The sequence below is a fragment of the Sminthopsis crassicaudata genome, chromosome 2 (genome assembly GCF_048593235.1).
Source record: "Sminthopsis crassicaudata isolate SCR6 chromosome 2, ASM4859323v1, whole genome shotgun sequence".
Lineage (NCBI taxonomy): Eukaryota > Metazoa > Chordata > Mammalia > Dasyuromorphia > Dasyuridae > Sminthopsis > Sminthopsis crassicaudata.
In genome coordinates, this window is record NC_133618.1 from 495732184 (window position 1) to 495755232 (window position 23049).

General features: G+C 41.3%; 1 protein-coding gene across 7 annotated transcripts in view; it reads right to left on the reverse strand.

The window, feature by feature from the left end:
* Positions 1-14752: 14752 nt before the first annotated feature.
* LOC141557653 (tyrosine-protein phosphatase non-receptor type substrate 1-like) overlaps positions 14753-23049 on the reverse strand; it is a 73300-nt gene continuing 65003 nt past the window's right edge. For all 7 annotated transcript variants that reach the window (XM_074293620.1, XM_074293617.1, XM_074293618.1 and 4 more), the window contains 2 exons: positions 21608-21647; positions 14753-15969 (listed from right to left, as the gene is read on the reverse strand). In XM_074293620.1, coding sequence (XP_074149721.1) covers positions 15703-15969; positions 21608-21647 — 307 coding nt within the window. In that variant the 3' untranslated portion in view covers positions 14753-15702. The remainder of the gene's footprint in view (positions 15970-21607; positions 21648-23049) is intronic.

Below are 23049 nucleotides of genomic sequence, written 5' to 3' on the forward strand. Positions count from 1 at the left end.
ATAAATCAAACATATATTGATAACAAATCATAAAGAGATTTATTTTAAAACAATTCTTTGGTATACATATAATTCTATTAAAGATGAAAGCAAATTTGCATACTAATGAGATAGATATGTTTATTTTTACATAAAGAATTAAATTTTGGTGGAATATTTAATACCTTTTACTGTTGCCAAATTTTTCACAATCTGTACACTCAGTTACATGAAACTTTGGTATATTGCATAATCAGAAGGTCATTGCTAAGAAGTTTGCTTGTCTAATCATAGGAAGCTAACCAGAGAATCTCTTCCCTTTTTTCCTGCTGAGCAGAGGACCAAGTCCAGCATGACAGATGTGACTCAAGGACATGAAAATTCTCCCATCCATTTCATTGCTTCCACCTTTCATTATTCCTTTATTGCTCAACATGAGGAGATGGTTATGAGCATTTGGCCAATGAGTGATCTAGATTGCCAGATTGTGGCTCATATAAGTATTTTAACTTCCATTTATCAGCCAAACCCCATGAGCCTTCTCATCTACTTTGGTAGAGTTTGCTGAAAGGTCAAAATAGGTTTGTTTTAAGATCTGTTCACTAGTCCATTTGTCAGCCAATTGATTCTGTACTTTGTGTAGACTTTCCTAGAGAGTCAAGGGCGAGTTCTATCAGACTGTATTTTTGACCACTCCACCTGTAGTGTCAAGGTGGCAAGCACTATAAAATTACAGCCCTGGAGAAAGGGGGCAGATCAGATTGCAAGGAAGATCTGAAGTCCTATTAATGAAAGGGGACCAAGATCCCTTTAATAATTAGTTATTAGCTTCCTAATGAATATTGATGCTAAAATCTTAAATAAAATATTAGCAGAAAGACTACAGAAAATCATCCTCAGGATAATACACTATGACCAAATGGGATTTATACCAGGAATGCAGGGCTGGTTCAATATTAGGAAAACTATTAGCATAATCGACTATATCAATAACCAAATTAACAAAAACCATCATCTCAATAGATGCAGAAAAAGCATTTGATAAAATCCAACATCCATTCCTACTAAAAACTCTTGAGAGTATAGGAATAAATGGTCTATTCCTTAAAATAATCAGGAGCATATATTTAAAATCATCAGTAAACATCATATGTAATGGCATTAAACTGGAACCTTTCCCAGTAAGATCAGGAGTGAAACAGGGTTGCCCACTATCACCATTACTATTCAATATTGTATTAGAAACGCTAGCCTCGGATTGACGAAAAAGAGATTAAAGGAATTTGAATAGGTAATAAGGAACTCAAACTATCATTTTTTGCAGATGATATGATGGTATCCTTAGAGAAACCCAAAGATTCTGTTAAAAAGCTATTAGAAATAATAACTTGAGTAAAGTTGCAGGATACAAAATAAATCCACATAAATCCTCAGCATTTCTATACATTATCAACACAATCCAACAGCAAGAGATACAAAGAGAAATTCTATTCAAAATATCTGTTGATAGTATAAAATATTTGGGAATATATCTACCAAAGGAAAGTCAGGAATTATATGAGCAAAATTATAAAACACTTGCCACAAAAATAAAGTCATATTTAAATAATTGGAAAAATATTAACTGCTCTTGGATAGGCCAAGCGAATATAATAAATATGACAATACTCCCTAAACTAATCTATTTATTTAGTGTTATACCAATCAGACTCCCAAGAAATTATTTTAATGACCTAGAAAAAATAACAACAAAATTAATATGGAAGAACAAAAGGTCGAAAATTTCAAGGGAATTAATGAAAAAAAAAATCAAATGAAGGTGGCCTAGTGGTACCTGATCTAAAACTATATTATAAAGCAGCAGTCACCAAAACCATTTGGTATTGGCTAAGAAATAGACTAGTTGATCAGTGGAATAGGTTAGGTTCACAGGACAAGATAGTGAATAAAAATAGCAATCTAGTGTTTGACAAACCCAAAGATCCCAACTTTTGGGATAAGAATTCATTATTTGACAAAAACTGCTGGGAAAACTGGAAAATAGTATGGCAGAAACTAAGCATAGACCCACACTTAACACCACATACTAAGATTAGATCAAAATGGGTCCAAGATTTAAAGAACGAGATCATAAATAAATTAGAGGAACATAGGATAGTTTACCTCTCAGTTTTGTGGAGGAAGAAGGAATATGTGACCAACGGAGAACTAGAGATCATTATTGATCACAACATAGAAAATTTTGATAATATCAAATTAAAAAGCTTTTGTACAAACAAAACTAATGCAAACAAGATTAGAAGGGAAGTAACAAATTGGCAAAACATTTTTACAGTTAAAGGTTCTGATAAAGGCCTCATCTCGAAAATATACAGAGAATTGACTTTAATTTATAAGAAATCAAACCATTCTCCCAATTGATAAATGAACAGACAATTTTCAATTGATGAAATTGAAACTATTTCCACTCATATGAAAGAGTGTTCCAAATCACTATTGATCAGAGAAATGCAAATTAAGACAACTCTGAGATACCACTACATACCTGTCAGATTGGCTAAGATGACAGGAAAAGATAATGATGAATGTTGGAGGGGATGTGGGAAAACTGGGACACTGATGCATTGTTGGTGGAGTTGTGAAAGAATCCAACCATTCTGGAGAGCAATCTGGAATTATGCTCAAAAAATTATCAAACTGTGCATACCCTTTGATCCAGCAGTGTTTCTACTGAGCTTATATCCCAAGGAAATACTAAAGAAGGGAAAGGGACCTGTATGTGCCAAAATGTTTGTGGCAGCCCTTTTTGTAGTGGCTAGAAACTGGAAAATGAACGGATGTCCATCAAATGGAGAATGGTTGGGTAAATTATGGTATATGAATGTTATGGAATATTATTGTTCTGTAAGAAATGATCAACAGGATGAATACAGAGAAGCTTGAAGAGACTTACATCAACTGATGCTGAGTGAAATGAGCAAAACTAGGAGATCATTATATACTTCAACAACAATACTGTATGAGGATGTATTCTGATGGAAATGGATATCTTCAACAAAGAGAAGATCCAATTCACTTCCAATTGATCAATGATGGACAGAATCAGCTACACCCAGAAAAGGGACACTGGGAAATGAGTGTAAACTGTGAGCATTTTTTAGTTTTCTTCCCAGGTTGTTTTTACCTTCCGAATCCAATTCTTCCTTTGCAACAACAACAACAAAAACAAAATTCGGTTCTGCACATATATATTGTATCTAGGATATACTATAACATGCTTAATATGTATGGGAATGCCTGCCATCTAGGGGAGAGGGTGGAGGGAAGGAGGGGAAAATTCAGAACAAAAGGGAGTACAAGGGATAATGTTGTAAAAAATTACCTATGCATATGTACTGTCAAAAAAAGTCATAATTATAAAATTAATTTAATAAATAAATAAATAAATAAAAATCTATTAAATGTTCCAAAAAATTAGTTATTAGCTTTGAGTTGTACCTCTGTGATTTTTCTTGCAAATAAAATGTTTTTGGCCTAAAGAAACATGCACTTTGCAAACAAACACAAAAAGAAGGAAATGAACAAAACACAGATAATTAACATCAAAGCCAAAGTTCAAGCAGAGATTATCAAAGTCCTGAGTATCCAGGCCTCCAAAACCAATGTATGACAATCCTAAGTACCCAGGTGATACCAAATGCCCAGTTCCAAAGTCCTATTTTAAGGTTGCCAAGACCGCTGACCCCAAAGCTGCCAAAACCAGTGACCCCAAGGCTACCAAGCCCATTGATTCCAACATTATCAAGGCTAACACCATGTTCATCTCAGGGTAGCCAAATCTGATCCAAAAGTCACTACATCTGATCCTAAATTCATAAAGCCCAGGGATCCTAAGTCTGCTAAACCTAGAAACCCAAATCCTTCCAGTGTCCAACCCAAAGATACTGGGGCTAAGGTTACCAGTCCCAAACCTTCAAAATAGATGTTTCAGGAGAGGAGTTATTTAAACTCCAAACTCCAAATCACAGTATTTTTTTCCCTCCCTCAGCCAGGATATAATTATTCACTATTTTGTACAAATAGAGGAAATGATGAGTCATAATAAATAAATACATAAATGAATGAATGAATGAGCAAATAGATGGATGTTAGGTTCTTACTAAGTGCTAATGAGATAATGAGATGTTAGGTTCTTACTAAGTGCTAAACCGGTACTTAACAATTCTCTAGTTCACACCTTTTGGTTCTGGCCTTTAAGGGGAGCTTTACCCCTGTGAACTTCTGGGGAGGAGCTTACATGTTTAAGAGGAGCAAGTTCATTGGTTGAAGTATTTTTCCCACAAGCCTTTGTGTTATCCCACACCCATTCTCTGGGAGGATAAAAGATCTGGAGGAGAGGTCTCTACTCTAGGTCAGAGTTGGGATGGATCTCTAAAGGAAGAAGAGTCTGGCAGGGAGATTGAGTTGAGATAGCAGATCTCCTCCCAGAGCAGTTTCTGGAGACAATAGAACTTTACACTTTGGCGCCCAACTTATAAACACATATAATCAGTGTATAAATGTATTAACAGTGAATGAATGAATGAATAAACAAACAAAGGAAACCCTATGATAAACCCTATGTTAAGGACACTGCTGAATTGATGGGAGAAGATATCTAATTAAGAATACTGGATTGAATACAGTTCTAGTGTCTCTTCTTTAACTATCCACTAGCTATGTGACTAATCAATATATCTGTGAATTAAGTAGCTGCGAGTAGGATTATTACCATTTTACAGATGAGGAACTGAGACTCAGAAAGGAGGAAGTAACACATCTGTGAAATAGGGATGATAATAATAATTTCTAACCCCCTCCTCAAGATGTTCAGTGAATCAACTGAGATAATAATGCAAACTGTCAAATACAGTCTCAACAAGGGTTCTTGTAATTATTATTATTGTCTGCCTTACAAGGTGATGGGGAAGAAATATAAACCATTATTATGTAAACAAGGTTGTTTTTCCCCCACTCTCGGTCCCCCCCATCCCACCCCCTTTTTAAGAACAATTAAAATGCAAGATGTGCTTCTTGTAGAAGACAGACTCTGGATTTAATTGCCCCAAGAAAAGAAATTCCAAATGAAAGGTCCGATAGTAATGCCCGTTCATCCCCCTCGTGCAGTAGTTTTATGTCGTTGCACATAATATTAACTTTAATGCTTTAATCTGCATGTGCAAAGTGTCCAATTTATAGCCCGGGAGGGAGACATAACAGAATGTGGCTGACGTGCCCCATCACGGGGGTGATTAAACTCTCACCCTTAATGTATTTTAGTGACATTTAATGACCGTGTAAGCCAAGATACACATAGGAGCCTTGCTGCAAAGAATGATGTCAGGGAGATGGATGCCCAAGCCCAGGCGGCCCGGTGTGGGGATGGAGAGGTTCAGAAAACAGAAGGTCTGGATTGATGGCTTTGGAATCTAGAGTCCCCCAGGATCTGGAACAGGGCTCAGCAACTGTCCTTGAGCCACGGCCAGCCCCACCAGGGAGGCTGAGGAAGAAAGTTTTATTGTAGCATCCCACCTGCGGCTTTCACGTGTCCCTCCCCCTCCCCCTCTCTTCCCTCCTTCCCCTTCCAGTTTCAGCAGCAGTGACGGCCGGAGCGGGTGCAATCTGGGGGGTGGAGAAAGCTTCCCCAGTGCCCAATCCTTCCTGGTTTCTGGGGCTATGGAGTGCTCTGCACTTTCCTTCCAAGGGCTTATTAGAGCCCCTTGCTGTCAGAGGACATTTTCTCCCCTGTAGCAGGCCCACATGCTGAGAGAGATCAATCATTAAGCATGTATTGATAAGATGTAGTGGAAAGAACACTGGGCAGGAAAGGAGACGGGGGAGGGAGTCGGGAGTCCTGGCTCAAGGGCAGGCTCTGTGCCAGCAAACATTTATTAAGTGACTCCTGGGTGCACAGCCCTGGGAATACAAAGATTAAATAAAACAAACAAACAAACAAAAAATCTACACAGTCTGTAACCTCGAGGAGATTATAGTCTACTGGGGGACAGAAAGGCAACAAGCATTTAGGAGGCGCTTATTATGTTACTTATTATATTATTATTATTATATTATATTGCTTATTATATTACTGATAAGCACTGGGAATACTAATACAAGCAAAAAGAAAATGCCTGTCCTCAGGGGGATTATGTTCTAATGAGAGAAGACAATGTATAAATTTTTTTCAGTTGTGAGCAACTTTTCTTGACCCCATTTGGGGTTTTCTTGACAGAGATACTGAAGTAGTTTGCTACTTGCTTATCAAGGTCATTTACGAAGAAAACGGAGGCAAACAGGGTGAAGTGATTTGCTTACCCCACATAACTGGGGTTGAATTTGAAGTAGGGTCTTCTTGACTGGTGCTCTACCCATTGCACTACCTACCTGCCCCTAGGAATATAAAAGACAGCAGGGGATAGGGGCAAGTCTGCAGAGTCGGAAGTGTAGAATTAGGGGGAGGATGAATCGGGAGAGTGAGTTGGGGGCCTATCTTCTCCCCTCTAAGGAACTAATCTGTGGCAGAAAGGGGTCAGTGTAGGGAAGGATGTGCTGGGAGTAGGAGGCCCTAGAGTCTGCCGAAGTTTCAGGGTGAGAAGGCAGCTGATTCATGGCTGAAAGACCTGAGAGTCAGAAGTACCCCTGGGAAGAGATAGATGTGTAAACAAGTATAATATAAGGCAGGGTGTGACTGGAGCAAAGAAATGCTCCTTTCTGGACCTATTTTTATATTATTTCCTTTTACACCTCATCATCTCCAGCCAAATCAGCTTATTTGCTGTTTCTTAACTGCAACATCTCATCCCCTGCCTCAGGATGCTGCACAGGCTGCCCCTGATGCTGGAAATGCATTTACTCCTCACTGCCCCTCATAGAACCCTCAACTTCCCTCATTCAGCTCAGTTTCTCTTTCTTACTGAAGTCTTCCTCATCCTCTAGGTTGAATGTTCTCTCCTCCCACACCAATAATCTTATTTCCTTTATTCTTTTCAGTGTTGCATCCCTCCCTTTATATCTTTATATCTTGCCCTGCTCCCCTTCCCCCCAACAGAGCCATGCTCATGGTGAGCACTTAATAACTTTTTGTTAAATTGCTGATTAAAATCCAGATAAAATAAGGTGACATTTTAAGGAGCTGGAAAGAACACTGTCAGCCAGGGGGTGGGCAGGATCAGGCAAGACTGAGGCAGGATGGAAGGAACACCTGAGTTATATACAGAAGCTTAGCTTTAGGGGAGTGAGGGATTTGAGCAGGTAGAGTAGAGAAGACTGTGTCATTAATTTCTCTACTGAAGTTTTCCTACCATGCTTCTTGTTATTAATGGTGTAGAGGTGACCAAGGGCTCTCAAGGCCACACCAATGGAAAATGATTTCTGACAAGCCCTACTGAGCTGGAATAGATTTTGAGTACAGGCTCCAAATACTGTTTGTCTGCCATCAAGAGTTAACCTAAGTTTGGAGAGGTTCATTATTTGACGTTTGAACACCAGGGAATGATATCTTTTCAACTATAAGAACACGTCGACCATCTCTTCAGTCATGGAAGAGTTTTATTTTATTTAGTATATATTGATTTATCCATGTTTTCTCTCCCCTATTAGAATGTAAGGTCTTTGAGGGCAGGGACAGTTTTTTTAACCCAGCAGTAAATGCTTAATAACAGTTGGCTGATTTATTGTTCGATGGGTTGGCTGTGATCTGCTTTCTCGAGAAGGGCAGCCTGATTCTTCAAGGTCACGAATCAGCCAAAGCACTGAAGATTTGTCTTGGTCCACATGAGAAAAGGAGTCAGCTCAATCCTTAATTCCATACTCCGACATCCAGCCAGCCAGCCAGCCAGATTTGTATAGAGAGTATCTGCTCATTTAACAATCATATCTAGTACATGAATCATAACCAGAAGCCTTTCTCTTCTGTTTGCAGGCAGCACATCCTTACTTTACTTTCTTAAAGCTGCTTTATTTCCCAAACCATTTGGATCCACTCCCTAAAACGTTTCTTTCTCTGACAAATAGCCCCTCTATTTCACTCTCTCTTCTCAAGGGAAGCAAAGTGGCTGAACCCAAAAGGGCTTAGAGCCAGGAATTCTGAGTACTCTAATTCCAGTCCAGCCACTTGGATGAGTTTCTCCCTGGGTCCTGATATTTGAGCTCACACAGCATTCAGTTACAACCAGATAGATTTCTTAGGGTTCTCCAATTACCTCCTCCCTCCCTGCTCTTCTTTCAGCCTTCCGTGGGAGCCTCCAGAACACACCCCTTCTTATTTGAAGAAGCTGCTGTCAGAGTTGGTACTACCAAGGCATTTAAGAGCACAAGTAATCATTCATTTCATTTATTTGGTCAACATTTATTAATCACTTACTGTGTACAGAGTGGGATGCCTGATCCTAGGGGGAGACTCAAAGTATGGTTAAGACAAAGTTCCTGTCCACAAGAAATTTATAATATGGTATGCTAATGATACTGTAATATAGGGGAAAATGTGTTGGAATTCAATTAGAAAATAGTGTCTGAATCTTTGCTCTGTGACTTCCCCAGTGATGTTGGGAAAGTCACTTCCTCTCTGGGATTCAGTTTCCTCATTTGTAAGTGGAGGGGAGGGGGTTGTAGGGATTAGACTAATTTCTAAGATTCCTTCAAGCACTCTAAGATCTTATGATCTCCTGAACAAACTCAGATAGCTTCCATACACATTACCTCATAAGTGTATTAGAGATGTGAAAAAAGCAGCATTACCCAAGGTCTGAGGGGGTAAGATTGTTACAGCCATAAGTGATCGGGGAAGGCTTCCTGGAAGGGATGATATCTGAACTGAGATCTGAAAAACAGGCCTTCAGCAGGCATTGAAGGTGAATCATTATAGACCTAAGGGGATGTAAAAGCAAAGCAGAGACATAGCTAGGAACTTTTGTAACTTGGGCAAGTATCATCAACCTAAACTTCCTGGAAGTGAATGGCACAGGGGATGGCTTCCCTTGAATATTGTCTGCGTGGAGGGGGTAGGAGTGGGGAAGGGGATACTGACCTCAGTGGGAAGAAACCCAGGGATGAGGGTGGCTAGAGTACCAGGTATGGGAACTCATCATAGCTTTCCACCTGGTGGCTTTCTAATGTAACTTATTCTGGCCAACTACTTATTGTGCTGTTATTTCTGCGATGTAGAAGGAAAAGTGTTGCCTATAACTTCTACATTCAGCACCCTTTAAATTCAGCAATGTGGGCCTGAGCCTTGTTGCCTCTCCCTAGTTAGGGCTGAGGAATAAGGGAGAGGGGGAAGAGCAAATGAATAAGACTGGAAAAGCAAAGAGACATCAAATTCCAGAGGGAGGTGAATTCCAAGAAATTTTTGAATTGTTCTCATTAGCTTAATACCTAACGAGTCTTTGAAGCATTTTGACCTTTGGAAATAAACTGATCTATGAGGAAGAAAGATATTTTTGGCAGGACTGTGAAGGACAGATTGGAGCAGGAGAGGTAGAAGCTGGATCATCAAATTCTTTTTGATGAATAGGCTGCATCCCTTACTTAAGTCAGTTATCTGTCAAATACATTCCTGAGCCCCTAAGGGAGCCAGGACTAAGTGAGAAAATATGGATGGATGGTAGTTAGATAAACTTTTCATAGCTTGTTAGAGCTGGAAGGAAATGTCTTACCTTCTTGTCGGGTCAGCTAGGTGGTACAGTGGATAGAAAGCAGGAATGTTCATCTTCATAAGTTCAAATCCAGCTTCAGACACTTTCTAGCTGTGTAACTTTGGAAAAATTGATTTGCCTCAGTTTCCTTGACTATAAATTAATGACATCTACCTCACAGATAGTTGTGAAAACCAAGTGAGGTATTTGTAAAAGGTGTGTGTGTGTGTGTGTGTGTGTGTATGCTTATTCTTTCCTCTTCACTTCCTTATGTTCTGTGTGTCCCATTATCTATTTAACTCTAAAACTGTGTATGTTCTAATGTCTTTTTCAGCTCTAATATTTTACTAATCCATGTTTTGTTAAACCTGCCATCTATTTCAATCTATATTTCCTCAGGAGATATCTGGAGGAAGGATCTTAGGATCATGGATTTGGAGCCAAGAGGGAGTTTAAAAGTCAAAGTAGTCCACCATCAGGTCTGGAGTCAGGAAAACCTGAGTTCAAATCCAGCCTCGGACACTTATTAGCTGAATCACTCTGGACAAGTCACTTTGTCTGCTCAGTTTTCTCATCCGTAAAATGAGCTACAGAAGGAAATGGCAACCTACTCCAGTATCTGCCAAGAAATCATCAACAGGGTTCAAAAAGGATTAGACGTGACTGAACAACAGTTGTCTCATTATATAAATGATGAAACAGGTTTAGAGGAGGAAGTACCTGACTACCCAAAGTCCCATAGCAAGTCAGGGACAGAACTAAGCTGGATTCCTAAATACCTCACTCTCATGATATCAGTGAGATCTATAACTGGCAATTGTTGCAAATGAAGCAAATTAAATAAAATGATGCCCTCAGTTCAGTTGGGCAATCAGGGGACAGGAGGGAAGCAAAACTATGAAAAGGGCAGGCAGAGGAGGAACTCTTCTGGGAGTACAGCCATTGGGAAAGGAATCTGCCCACTTGGTAGTTTCTTATTTTAGCTTTCTTATTGCTAACTAGGCACTAAAATCTATTGTTTTTGTGCTCTTAAGGACTGCATGTGCTTTCAGTGACTGCTAAATTTAGTGCCCTGGGGAAAAGCCTCAGTCACCCTGCCCTAGTTATGTCTCTGATACCAGTAGGAATTCATCTTCCCTTTTGGAAAAAATAAACTTGAATATATGCCCTCCTGGTGGTGGATCATTAATGGCATCTTCTATAATACCTCATTATTATATTACCACTATGTGGGAGTGCATCCTTCACAGAAAACCAACAATACTTCTGTACACATACACAAATCACAGAATCTTGGAGATGGAAGGACACTTGGAAACCTTCTACTCTAATCTAGCAAAGTAATAATGAGAAAACCAAGGCTTGGAAAGGGAGGCGTTCCCTAAAGTCATGCAACCAATTAATGGTCTAGCCAAGTCTTGAACTCAAGTTCTAGAATCCCAACTTCACTGGCCAGGAATCCTAGAAGAATCCTAGATTTGAAAGAGACCTAAGTTTATCTTGTTCAGTTCTTGTCTGAATTAGGAACTTACATTATTTCCTAGTGTTCAGTAATTAATCAGCTTAAATTCCTCCAGAAGCAGGAAACTCTACCTCCTGAAGGGGCTCTTCTATGGTCCCACAACCCCGATGTCAAAGAAGTATTTCTTCATATAGTTTCCCTGTCACCTCTCCGCTTTACTTGGTCTTGATCCCTGGGGATTGCCCTGCAGTTGGTGACCATGGGGGTTGTATCGAGCATCTGTCTGTAACTTTGCCTATTTGGTTTACATAATGCCCAAGGTCCATCCCTCAGCCCAAGGAGTTGCAACGATGATGTTTGAGTGCCAGGATGTCCTTTCTGCTCCACTTGCCTTCCTGACATTTCACTGCTGGATCTCATCAGCTGAAGAGAGAAAGATTAGGAGGAAGGAGAAACTGCACAAAAACTTAACATGAAAGGACTCAAAAGAAAATGTTGTGTCGGAATCTTAGAGATCTAGTCCTTCCCCTGCCAAAAACTGAAAGTGGAGTAGGGTGGTAGCAAGAGTCAGGAAGACTTGAATTTAAACCGTATCTCACTTGCTACTTGTAGTCTTGGGCAATCAACCTCCCCATCCCCTAATTTTGCTGTTCACAAAATGAAAGGGCCTAGGGCTTCTGATGTCCTTTCCAACTCTAAATCTATGATTTTAAAGTCAGGATACCAAGTGGCAGGAAGATTGCAAAGGGCACTGGGGTTGGAGTGAGAAGCCACAAGTTCAAATGCTGGATTTAAAACATTCTAGCTGTGTGACTGTGGGCAAGTTTAGATTCCTTGAGCCTGTTTCTTCAGCTGTAAAATGGGACTAATCATGCCTGTCCTGTTGTACTTATTTTTAAAAGTATTATTTAAATGTAAGCCATTATATTAACTGCAAGTTCCCCAGGAATTAGGCTTTTGTACCTATAGTAAGCAAATGCAGACGGAGGTATGCATCATGGTACAGTGGAAAGAGTCCTGAGCTGGGCCACCCCTTCCTCTGTGAAATGAGAGGCTATGACAATGGTCCCAAAGATCCCTGCTAGTCTATGGTCCTACAAGGTCCCTGGGCAGGAATTTAGCATCAGCTCAGATTTGTACCTTGGGAGATGGGCCCAACTGTGTTTCAGTATTCACATGAGCTCTGTCACTTTGTTTTTTTCCCCCCCTGGATGGCCACTCTCCCAACAATGCAGACCATACATATCCTTTGATTGTGAACATCCATTCTTTGTGAACTTCTGTGGCTGAAGTCAGTAGTGACAGTCTTCAAACTTAGTCATTCCAAACAAGTACTGCCAAAAATTTGGGATCTAATGCTCAGCAAAATTCTATTTAGAACAAACAGCCCAATGAGAAAAAAATTTAAATACCTTTTTAAAGAGTGTATAAATTTCACCCATAGAAGTGTGTAGACTTAGTCTTTACTTCCCCTAATGTTAGGTATTAAAACCAAGGTCCAAAGGTTGCAACAGGTAAAATGTGATCTAACTTTAAAGAATAAGATCAATAAAATGCAATCAGTAGGGGGCTTCTCCCCACCTAGCTGGTCCTCCAAAGACACATTCTGTTCATCACTGGCTCCTTCCTTTTCAGCTTAGTAGGGATAACCCAGAGTCTGTGCTCCCCTTCAGGAACCCAGAATCAAGTTCATGTCACGATAAATAACAGGAGGACTTGGACAAGGAATCATTCTGGGAGGGATCTCATAAAATGATAAGATTATAAAACATTACTGAAAACTTTGAAAGTGGTAGAATGGAAACTGCTTGAGGACAGGGACTATTTCTTTTCTGTATTGGACATGGAATGCAATAGCATTCAGATCATCCTGTACGAGTCTCAAGAACCACTTAGACCATAACCACTAAGGATACAGACACAGACAATAGATGATTTTTTTCAACTTTTCAAATTATTATTTCCCGGAAATCTTTATTACAAAAATATTTTGCAAGCCAAAAAAGTTTAAGAAGCAAGTATATACAAATCGGGGCCTGGCTCCTTTCTGGTGTTCTTCAAAGAAAGCCTGGACACTACATTTCTTCTCAGATTTCTATTTCTTCCTCACCTAAGTGCCATCATACTGTCTCCACACAGATTCTCTCAAAGAAGCTGAGCTAACGTACCCTGCTTGCCTTTGGCGGTTTCCATTCTTCCCTCCCCCCAATACCACCCCTTGCCCCGATAAAAGACACACACACAAAAATGATGGCACCAAGAGAACAAGAGAGTTTGAGAATGTTCTCAAAAACTATGGTGTTTCCACTGAAGGAAGCTACATGGGGATGAGGGAGGCAGTTTGCGAGCCAACGTTTTCGGGTTCCGGAAGGGCCTACATGGGAGGAGGGATGATGTCGCAGATGTTCCTGGCTGGTGGCTGTGGAGCCACTTAAAACAAACTCCACAGAGGACACCGACTGCAGCAACAATGACAGCGGTGCTTGTGTTTCATCAGACACTTTCTTGACTTCTTCACGTGCCAGGCAGCACGAGGCCGGGCCAGGAACCCAGCCTTGTCTCCCCAACCACCTTGTTAGTGCCCAGGACAGAAAACGTTCCCGAGAACGGTCTCGCTCGGGGCTCAAGGCTCTCTTTAGGCCACTGCTTTTGTTTCTGACTCACCTAGCCAAGAATTCTGGGCAGAGTTCTCGAACCCTGGGAGAATGAAGAAATTTGCATTTAGCTGGAAAAAGAGTGAACAGTTAATGTGTCAGCACAGTCCAAACAGGTCATGCAACGTCTGCCCTCCCTGGATTCCTGGCTCCGCGGCCCCTCACCCCATCAGCCTTCCATCTAGAAGATCTGTTTCACAGTCTGAATGACAGGATGGTAATTGGTGTCACTGCTGGAAAAGCAGGAGAAGCCATTAGCCCACGCCACAGCTTTGGAGATGGAGGACGAGGGAGGAGCCGAGACTGGCTTCAATGCCCTCCAGTGACTCCGATTCTCTGGCTGGTCTGGCTGAAACAGAAGGGGATGTCCTGGAGAAGGCAGGTTTCAGAGCTGTGGGGCTGGCTCTTTAGCTGCTCCTGCCAGAAGGATATAATTCACCTGGAGTCCAGAATCATAAAGTGCTTGATAGAGTTTGGTAGCAAATCTTCTCATTTCATTTTACAAATGGAGAAACTGAGGCACCAGGCTAAGGGACTCTTTGAGGGCCATGTAGTAAGTTAGTGTTGGAGCTGGGTGGGATCTTGGTTTGGGCATTTTCAGGCAGGCTATCCACTAGCTCACACACGATGCTCCTCCCCCCCCAATTGCTGTAGATGTTGTCTCAGTAGCTCTGCTTATGGTAAAGGCTAAGGTTAGCAGAACTATCAGCCACAGGGCACTTACTCCGTCCCACTAAAGTCATTTTCACCAATTCAATCACATTCAGATAGCTAGGTGCCCCCAAGGAATAGCTGGACTGTGGCTATCTGCCCAATAATCTTCTGGTAACCGTATAGAATTCTGTTTCTGCTTCAAGAAAACTCAACCTGAACAGCAAAGGATAAACCTTCCTACACCCTGTAATACTCGACCATGTGCAACACAGGACTTTAACACATGACAAAGAGCCAATATAATGCTTAAAAGGAAAAAAAAAAACCACAGATCAAATTTTCTAACACCTTGGTTTCAAGATTGCACATTTCACATTTCTTAATAATTTACAGGAGTAAACAGCAGCGAGACATTGCTGTGTTAGTGTGGGCTGGAAGCAAAATTCAGGTCTAGAAATGAGAGGTATGTCCCTATGGAGTTACAGCGGGGACAACTGAGTCTGGGGGAGGGCTGTCCAGGGAGAGTCAAGTCACAAGCGACCCTTGGTGTAAGTAGGTGTTCTGAGTCCGTCTGAAGGTCTGCCTCGTGTGTGCAGGCACGGAGCGGGGAGCTGAGAAGCCTGACCATCACCCCCAGCCAAGTCCCTCCGAACAGGTCAGCCAGTTAGTTGTCTCTCCAGCCTCTCTGCAGATAAGATTCTAGCATCTGGAGGGTTTTCTCCTAGAGCCTTGCAGTCGCAGGTAGGTTGGGGGAAGAAAGAGTAGGCTTTTCCTTCATATTTTGCCCTGGAAGAACATAGTTGAGGGGACATAGGAGTCAGTGACTGTGTTATTGAAAAGCCATGAAGGGGATCTGTCTAAGGAGCCCGGCAGGACAAGCTGGGCCGGGACAGGAAGGGAACTTGTGCCCCCAGGCCATTATGAAGTCACCACAGTGGGGAGAGGCAGCAGTTTCCCAGATTTCTGTTCCTCTCCTCGACCCTAGTTTGCAATGTCACCCTCGGCGTTCGGGAATGTTAGAGACGTAGCTTGCCCCAGAGCCCTTGGTTCCTCGGTGGAAGTGCACACCAAGCTCGCGAGTTAGCGCGGTGGAGAGCAGTGGGGGCCGTCCTCCCCCTCATCGATGCGTCCCAAAGGACGCAGCCTTCGCGGCGAGCAGAGATTGGCGGGCACTTCCACCGCACTTCCCGGGGGGACGATGCCGCCAACTTCGGGGAGCTCCAGCAAGAGCCTCCCGATCTTCCGCAGCCGCCGCGGGAAACCAGCAACCCAGGAGCGGCGTTCACTTCCTTTGGACTTGGACACTGGCGTACTCTGAATATGACTCTTCGGGCCTGGTGGCGGGCTTCTTGGACGATCGGTTCAGGTGGACCATGTCCAGGTCTGCGTAGGTCAGGGTATCCTCCTGCTGCGGGGACGGGCCCGTCTGGATGCTGGCGTACTCCGTCTGGCTGTTGGTCTCTACCGGCCGCGGGGCGCTCTTTTTCCCTCTGGGCAGGTTCAGATCTGCATAGGTGATGTCATTGTTGATGTCATTTGCCTCCTGGATCTGGATGAGAAAGCACCAGAGAACCCGTCAATGCCCCCGGAAGCCTGTCCAGACTATCTAACCCAAGCGCCTCCTTCACTGAGAAGGAAACCGCGGGGGAGGGCGCGGTAATCTGTTCAAGGTCTTAGGGCTAGTGAGTAGTTGCACGGAGCTCGAGCTCCGATCTTTTGACTTAACATTACGGTTCTTCCTCCTCTAGATGGAAAGCACCGAAGTTTGAGAAAATGGCTAGGGATTAGAAGTCAGCAAACAGTGTCAGAGCAGAAATAAGCTCGTCAAACAGCCCTTGCTGATCTCTACCATTGTTTCTGGCTTTCTGTCATAGGAACCTATCCCAACTGCTGCTCCCCCTTTAAGCTGCGAGGGACAAATGGCCCCCCTTGTCTGCTATAATGCAGGACTCCGCGTCATTACAGAACTTTGGTTTGTCCCCACCGAGCTCAGCTGACTCATTCGTTTATGGGAAACGTATCCTAGTATCCTAATAACATCTGATCCTGAAAGCAAACTGCTATCTGGTAATAGGAATCCTATGGGAATTGAATAGCTGAACTGGGTACAGGTGATGAATCTAGCTCACACTTATGCAAGATGTTGGCAACTGTTCCCATCACTTCCTGGCAAATAGAAGGAGAAGAAATGGAAACTGTGTCAGATTTTATATTCTTAGGTTCAAAGAGCACTGTGGATCATAACTCAAGCAATGAAATTAAAAGATGCTTGCTACTTGGAAGGAAAACTACGGTGAATCTGGACAGCATACTAAAAAGCAGAGACATCACCTTGCCAACAAAGTCCATCTAGTCAAAACCATGCTCTCTCCAGTGGCGAGTACGGCTCTGAGAAAAACTGAGAGCTGCACTTTCAAATTGTGGTGCTGGAGAAGAGCTGAAAGTCCCTTGGACAGCAAGAAGTTCAAATCAGTCAATATTTAAAGAAAATAATGCAAGCTATTTACTGGCAGGTCAAATACCAAAGCTGAAGCCTAAATACTCTGGTCACATAATGAGAAGATGAGACTCATTAGAAAAGACTCTGATGCTGGGAAAGATGGAAAGCAAAAGGACAAAGGATGAGATAGAAAATGTCATGGAAAGTAGACTTCTATTGATGGTGGAGGATAGAAGGCCAGTCATGCTAAGATCTTTGGATCATGAAGAGTCAGATATGACTGAATGATGATCATCAATAAAGAGCTGAGAGGGACCATAGAACACAGACTGTCAAAAATTGCAGGAAATCATGGAAACTACAAATTTTAAAGCTGGAAAAGAATCCCAGGGAAGCAGCTAACGTATAGTATAATATAGTGGGATAGAGAACTGGAAAGAAAGTCCAGAGTTCAAATTCTGCCTCAGGTTCTTACTAACTTATATGGGCAAATTAGTTAATATCTTAACCTCAATTTCCTCATCTGTAGAATAATAGTACCTACCTCACAGAATTGGAAGGCTTTGCAAACCTTAAAATGCAATATAAATGCTTATTGTTAATAGTTATTATTATTAGTGTTATTTAACAACAATCTAGTCCAACTCACCCAAAGGAATTCCTACTAACATACCCAACATGTGGTGACCCAATCTCTACTTGAGAACTTCCACTGAGGGAAAACCCATCCCTCCTGAGGAAGCCTATGCTATTTCTGGGCAACTCTCATTTTTAGGATGTTTCTCTTACATCTAACTTAAATTGACCTCTTTGCAGTTTCTATCTATGGTCTTGCTCTGAGGTCAAATAGAACAAGTCCAAATTTGTTCCAAACAAAAGGCTTTCAAATACCTGAAGACCCTGCCTATGAATTTTATCTTTTTTAATCTGGAAGTTCCCAACTGAACCTCATGACATAGACTCAAGGACCTCTCCATCTTGGTTGCTTCCTCTGGATACCTCCCCCACCAGAGTAGCTACAAGCTTTCTTGTACTATGATACACAGAAATATACATTGCAGATATGGAATGGCCAGGACCCCGTGCAGAAGGACCATCACCTCTGCCTCCTTCTATGTAGTCCAAGATGATGTTAGCTTTTGGGGCTGCCACATTATTCTGTTGACTTCTTGCAGCTCACTAAAAACCGCAGATCTTTTTCAGATGAGCTATTAATTAGCCAAGGCTCGAGATCAAATGTCTGTGAACCTGACTGTAAGTCAAAGATACCTCTTTATTTTCCTTGGATTTGTCTCTCTTGAATTTTGTATGATTACATTTTATTCCTAATGCTCTAGTTTGTCAAGATCTTTTGAGATTCTGATTTTACCACCCAGTGCAATGGTGTCAAACTCAAATAGAAACAGGGGCCACTAAGGAATCCTGCAGGTCATGACACCAATTAGAAAGCTACATTTTAAAAACTGTTGTTTGGTTGTGTCTAATTCTTTCCGATCCCATTTGGAGTTTTCTTGGCAAAGACATTGGTTTGTCATTTCCTTCTCCAGCTCCTTTTACAGATTCTGAGGCAAACAGGTTAAGTGACTTATTTGGGGTTACAGCTAGTAAAGTCTGAGGCCAGATTTGAACTCAGGAAGATGCGTCTTCTTGACTCTAGATCTGGTACTCTATTGCACCCCACAGCTGCTCCATGTTAAAAATTATCTGTTTGCTATTGTATTTTTATTTTGCCAAATATTTCCCAATTACATTTTAATCTGGTTCAGGCCCCACTCAACTCATTATGGGCTCATGCCATGTGTTTAAGATCTCTGGTCTAATTCATCAGTTTCCATGTTTTCTATAAGAACACAACATGATATTTTATCAAAAACTTTGCTAAAACCTAGGTAAACCACATATGCAGCATTCCTCTGATCTACTAGCTTAGCAACAGTGTCAAAAAAGGAAATGAGGTTAGTCTGGCATGACCTACCTGCCTATGAGCCATGCTGGCTCTTTGTAATGACTGCTTCCTTTACAAGATGTTCACTGACCAGCTCTTTGGTGATTCATTAGAGAATTTTCCCCCAGAAACTGAAGTCACTGGTATATAGTTTGTAGCCTTATCATACCTTTTCTTTCTTTCTTTCTTTCGTTTTTTTTTTTTTTTTTAAATTGGGACATTAGCCCTTCTCTAGTCCTGCAGGACTTTCCCAATTTTCCACTTTCTTTCAAAGATCACCAACAGTGATTCAGCAATTGCACCTGTCAGTTTTCTTAGTGGCCAAAGATATAGTTCAATGGGGCCAGATACCTTGAATTCATCAAGGGCAGCTGGGATTGGGGGCAGGGAGGGAGCAAGAGGAAGAAAAGGGAAGCTCTTTTACTCTCTTCTCACTTATTTGGACATGAATTTCCTGGTGCCATTTTTAGTACAAAGAACATTCTCCATTTTAGAGAATACAAGAGAGAAATAAAAGAATTGAACAGTTTCTCTGCTTGCTCTTTATTATTGTCCTATCTGCTCCAAGCAACAACCTTACCCCTTCATTGATCTTCTGTTTTTTGCCCAAATAGATGAAAACTCCCACTTTTATTGACTTTTGCTTCTTTACTAAACTCAGTTCCTTCGGAGCTTTGGCACTTCTGATACTATTTTTCCAGGACTATACCATGCCATCCTCTGCCATTTCTTGTTCCTTCCATTTTCTATACATATCTTTAGTGATAATTGTTTTTATTTTTAACATTCATATTTAAAAAATTTTTAATTCCAAATTCTTTCCCTCCTATTCTTCCCCACTCATTGAGAAAGCAGGCAATATGATTTACATGTGAAGCCATGAAAAACATATTTCTGCATTAATCATGTATATATATATATATATATATATATATATATATATATACATATCTTTAAAAAACTCTAAGTTAGTTGGTGACTTCCTAATGGAGCTTTCCCATCTCTCCTATGCTGGTTTCCTCTGTAAAATTTTAGCCTATGAGATAGTACCTATTACTCCTCTGAATGCTGCTTTATTAAAATCTAAGATGCATATCAGACAGGATTTCAGCAGTCACCCCATCCTAGTTAGGCACTTTACAAAGGAGGAAACTGAGAACTGAGGAGGAAAAGTTCTTCATCCTACAAAACGAGGCAGTTAGCAGGATAATCGAGACTTTAAGCTGGATCGCATTCTTACTGGGAATGTTTTTCCTACAAGTCTCTTAATAAAAAATAATGAATTTGAAAGAGAGATTCCTTTCCAATTAGTAATTATCATTGCTCAAGGTGAACCAATACCATGACTGGTGAATTAAAACCATTGTTGCCTATTGTCTGTTGTGTTTTTGATGAAAAAACATAATACTATGTTGCAGGGATTCCAGATCTGTGCTTTTACCAGCACCAAATTCATTGCCAAGATTAACTATAAAATATAGGTGAGGATGGAGAATGTCAAGCATGATCTAAACTCTTGCACTGTAAGCTCATGAACAGACCCAAGAGTTGTAATAACCTCAACTACTATTACCTGGATTAAATAATATCCATGGTGAAGAAGACCAGCTAATAGTCATCAATGTGGGGAAACTAGAAAGATTTTTGAAGGGACTGGGCCCTAGAAAGGGTAATTATACACAATTTCACCATTCACAGAACAAAAAAATCTCTAGAAATAGCTTGGGTGAAATACTATCAAGCAGAAGAAGGCAAGGTATCACAGTGGAAAGGATGTGGAAGTCAAAAAGTCTGAGTTCAAATTCTGTCTTGGACCCAAGCTGGGTGATCCCAAGAAATTAACATGACCTTTCTGGGTGGATCTCCGTTTCCTAAACTATAAAACAAGAACCATAACCCTCAATACCTACTTCAGAGAATGGGTATAAGGGTACAGTGGATGGAGCACTGACTTTGGAGCTAAGAAGACTTGAGTTCAAAGTGTCTCAGATACTTATTAATGATATGAATGTGAGCAAAATACTTAACCTGAGTTTCCTTGATTATTAAATGGGGATAACAGAGTACCTACTCTCAGGCTTACTATGAAGAGTGAATGATATAATATTTGTAAAGCATTTAGTGCAGTGCATGGAACATAGTAAAGAACTATAAAAATGTGAATTGTTATTGTTGTGACTTTAAGCCTTGAAATGATAAGAAATGTGAATTATCTTAACTTCCTGCCTATCCAGAGAGTCAAATGTAGAGTCTGAATAGAATTTGGATGCTATTTACTGAATTGAATCTGTATTCCAAAGCAATTACAAGCACAATGTGTGACCCAGATTCCCTTTTCTGTCATTTTAAGCCATCAAGGCTATGGATAACGGGAAAAGAAGGAGGGTCACTCATGTGCCAGAAATGATGGGTAAAAGGCTGGCAGTTTACACGTACTACCTTGGTTTACACTATAATATTAAAAAGCTACCCAAAAAGGGCCCACACTGGAAGAATCCTCTTGGGAAGATTTCTAGGAGGACAGGGATAAGAATGGCACAAAATGAGGGGGTGTGGCTGGACCTCTGCCCAAGAAGTCTAGCATTCAAGGACAGATCCGTCTGAGAGGGCAAACTTCCCAAGGGCTAAGACAGAGAAGCTGTAGCCCTCTTGTCTTGGTGTTCATATCACAGTAACTAGATTCCCTCTTGCCCCCAACCTCTGCTGCTCCCAGCCAGCATTCATTTTCAGCCTGGCTCCTTCTACAAAAATTTCTGTCACTGAATTCTTCCAGAAATGAGCCTCGGGAAGCAGTGTACATACCTGGCTTAGGTCTCGGGCATTTTTTTCCGGCTCATGTAATCTAGAAGAGAAGGCCAAGAAGGGATACATCAGATAAATCAGAAAAATGGCTTCGTTTTGTAGTTAGAAACCGGTGACATAGCTCATTTTAATGGATGCTATTCAAGGACAATGATCCCCATGCGTTCAAACTAAGACATCCTATGCCCTCAGTGTCCGTGCAATGGAGTGTCATGGAAAGAACATGGGCCTGAGGAAGAGCCCCACTTCCTAGCTAGGTGATGCGGATGAATCTCCTCCACTTCATTAAGCCTCAGCTTCCTGACTCTGTAAAAAGGGATGATGACACTTACACTGCGTAGCTCACAGAGCCCCTGTAAACATTAAGGTAACATAGACAAGAGGGCTGTGTTCCTCCTCAGATCTACCAGAGGAACAGCTTGGGGTGTAGAAAGAGCAGTCTCTCAGCCCCAACCCCATTCCAGCCATGTGAATTTTTACATCCCCGAGCCTCAGCTTCCCCCTCTGTAAACAGGGATGGAGATGCATTATCTAGGTAAGGAAAGCACTGTAGACACTGGCAAACACTAGAAATGCTGTGATTCTGCCTGGGTGTGATTGATTTTCAAGCATGAATCTCGAGGTCCAAGGGACAACAGACTGGATATTATCAGTGTTAAGCAACAGGGTCTGTCCACAAAAGTTAATCTTGGCTGTGACAGAGCATCAAGCTCAAGGAGCAATCACCGAGCATGACAAATCCCATGTTTCCACAGAAACACTTCCCTCCTGGGGATGGGTCACCCTGCCTGGAAGATCCTGAATCACAGTGCCCAATTAAATTACTGCTAATAGGAAGCTGAGGCTCAGAAAAATTAAGTGTCCTTCTGAGCTCACAGAGCTATCAGCCAAAGGCCTGGCCTGAAACTTCCCGCTTTCGACTCCAAGGCCAGTGATCCTTCTCCGACACTGGACTCCCTCCCCGGAGTAAGAAGGAGACTCGCCATTTGTCTTGCAACTTGCAGCTACGTGTGTGTTCCTAGTTTTTCCATCCTAGGAGACTCCAGCCTCCTTTAAGGCAAGGACCATGACTTACTCATCTTGGCATTTCCCAACATCTCTAGAGCAAAGCCTTAGGCACAGGAAGCACTTAATAAATGTTTGTTAAATGAGTGTTTTATGTGCCTGAGCCCTGATAGATTATGGACAGCGTGCTCTGCCTCTCTAAAGAGACACTGTAGCTTGGTGGATGGGGCATTAACACAGAGTTCATTTAAATAAATTAATAAATAAAAAGTATTTATTTTATTAAATAAATTAAATTTAAATAAATAAAACATACATATAAATATATATATATATACATAAATAAAAATCAATAAAAATAAAATAGATTAATTATTAAGTAAAAAGATACTAGCTAGCTGTGTGACACTAGGTCAGTCACTTAATTTCTCTGTGCC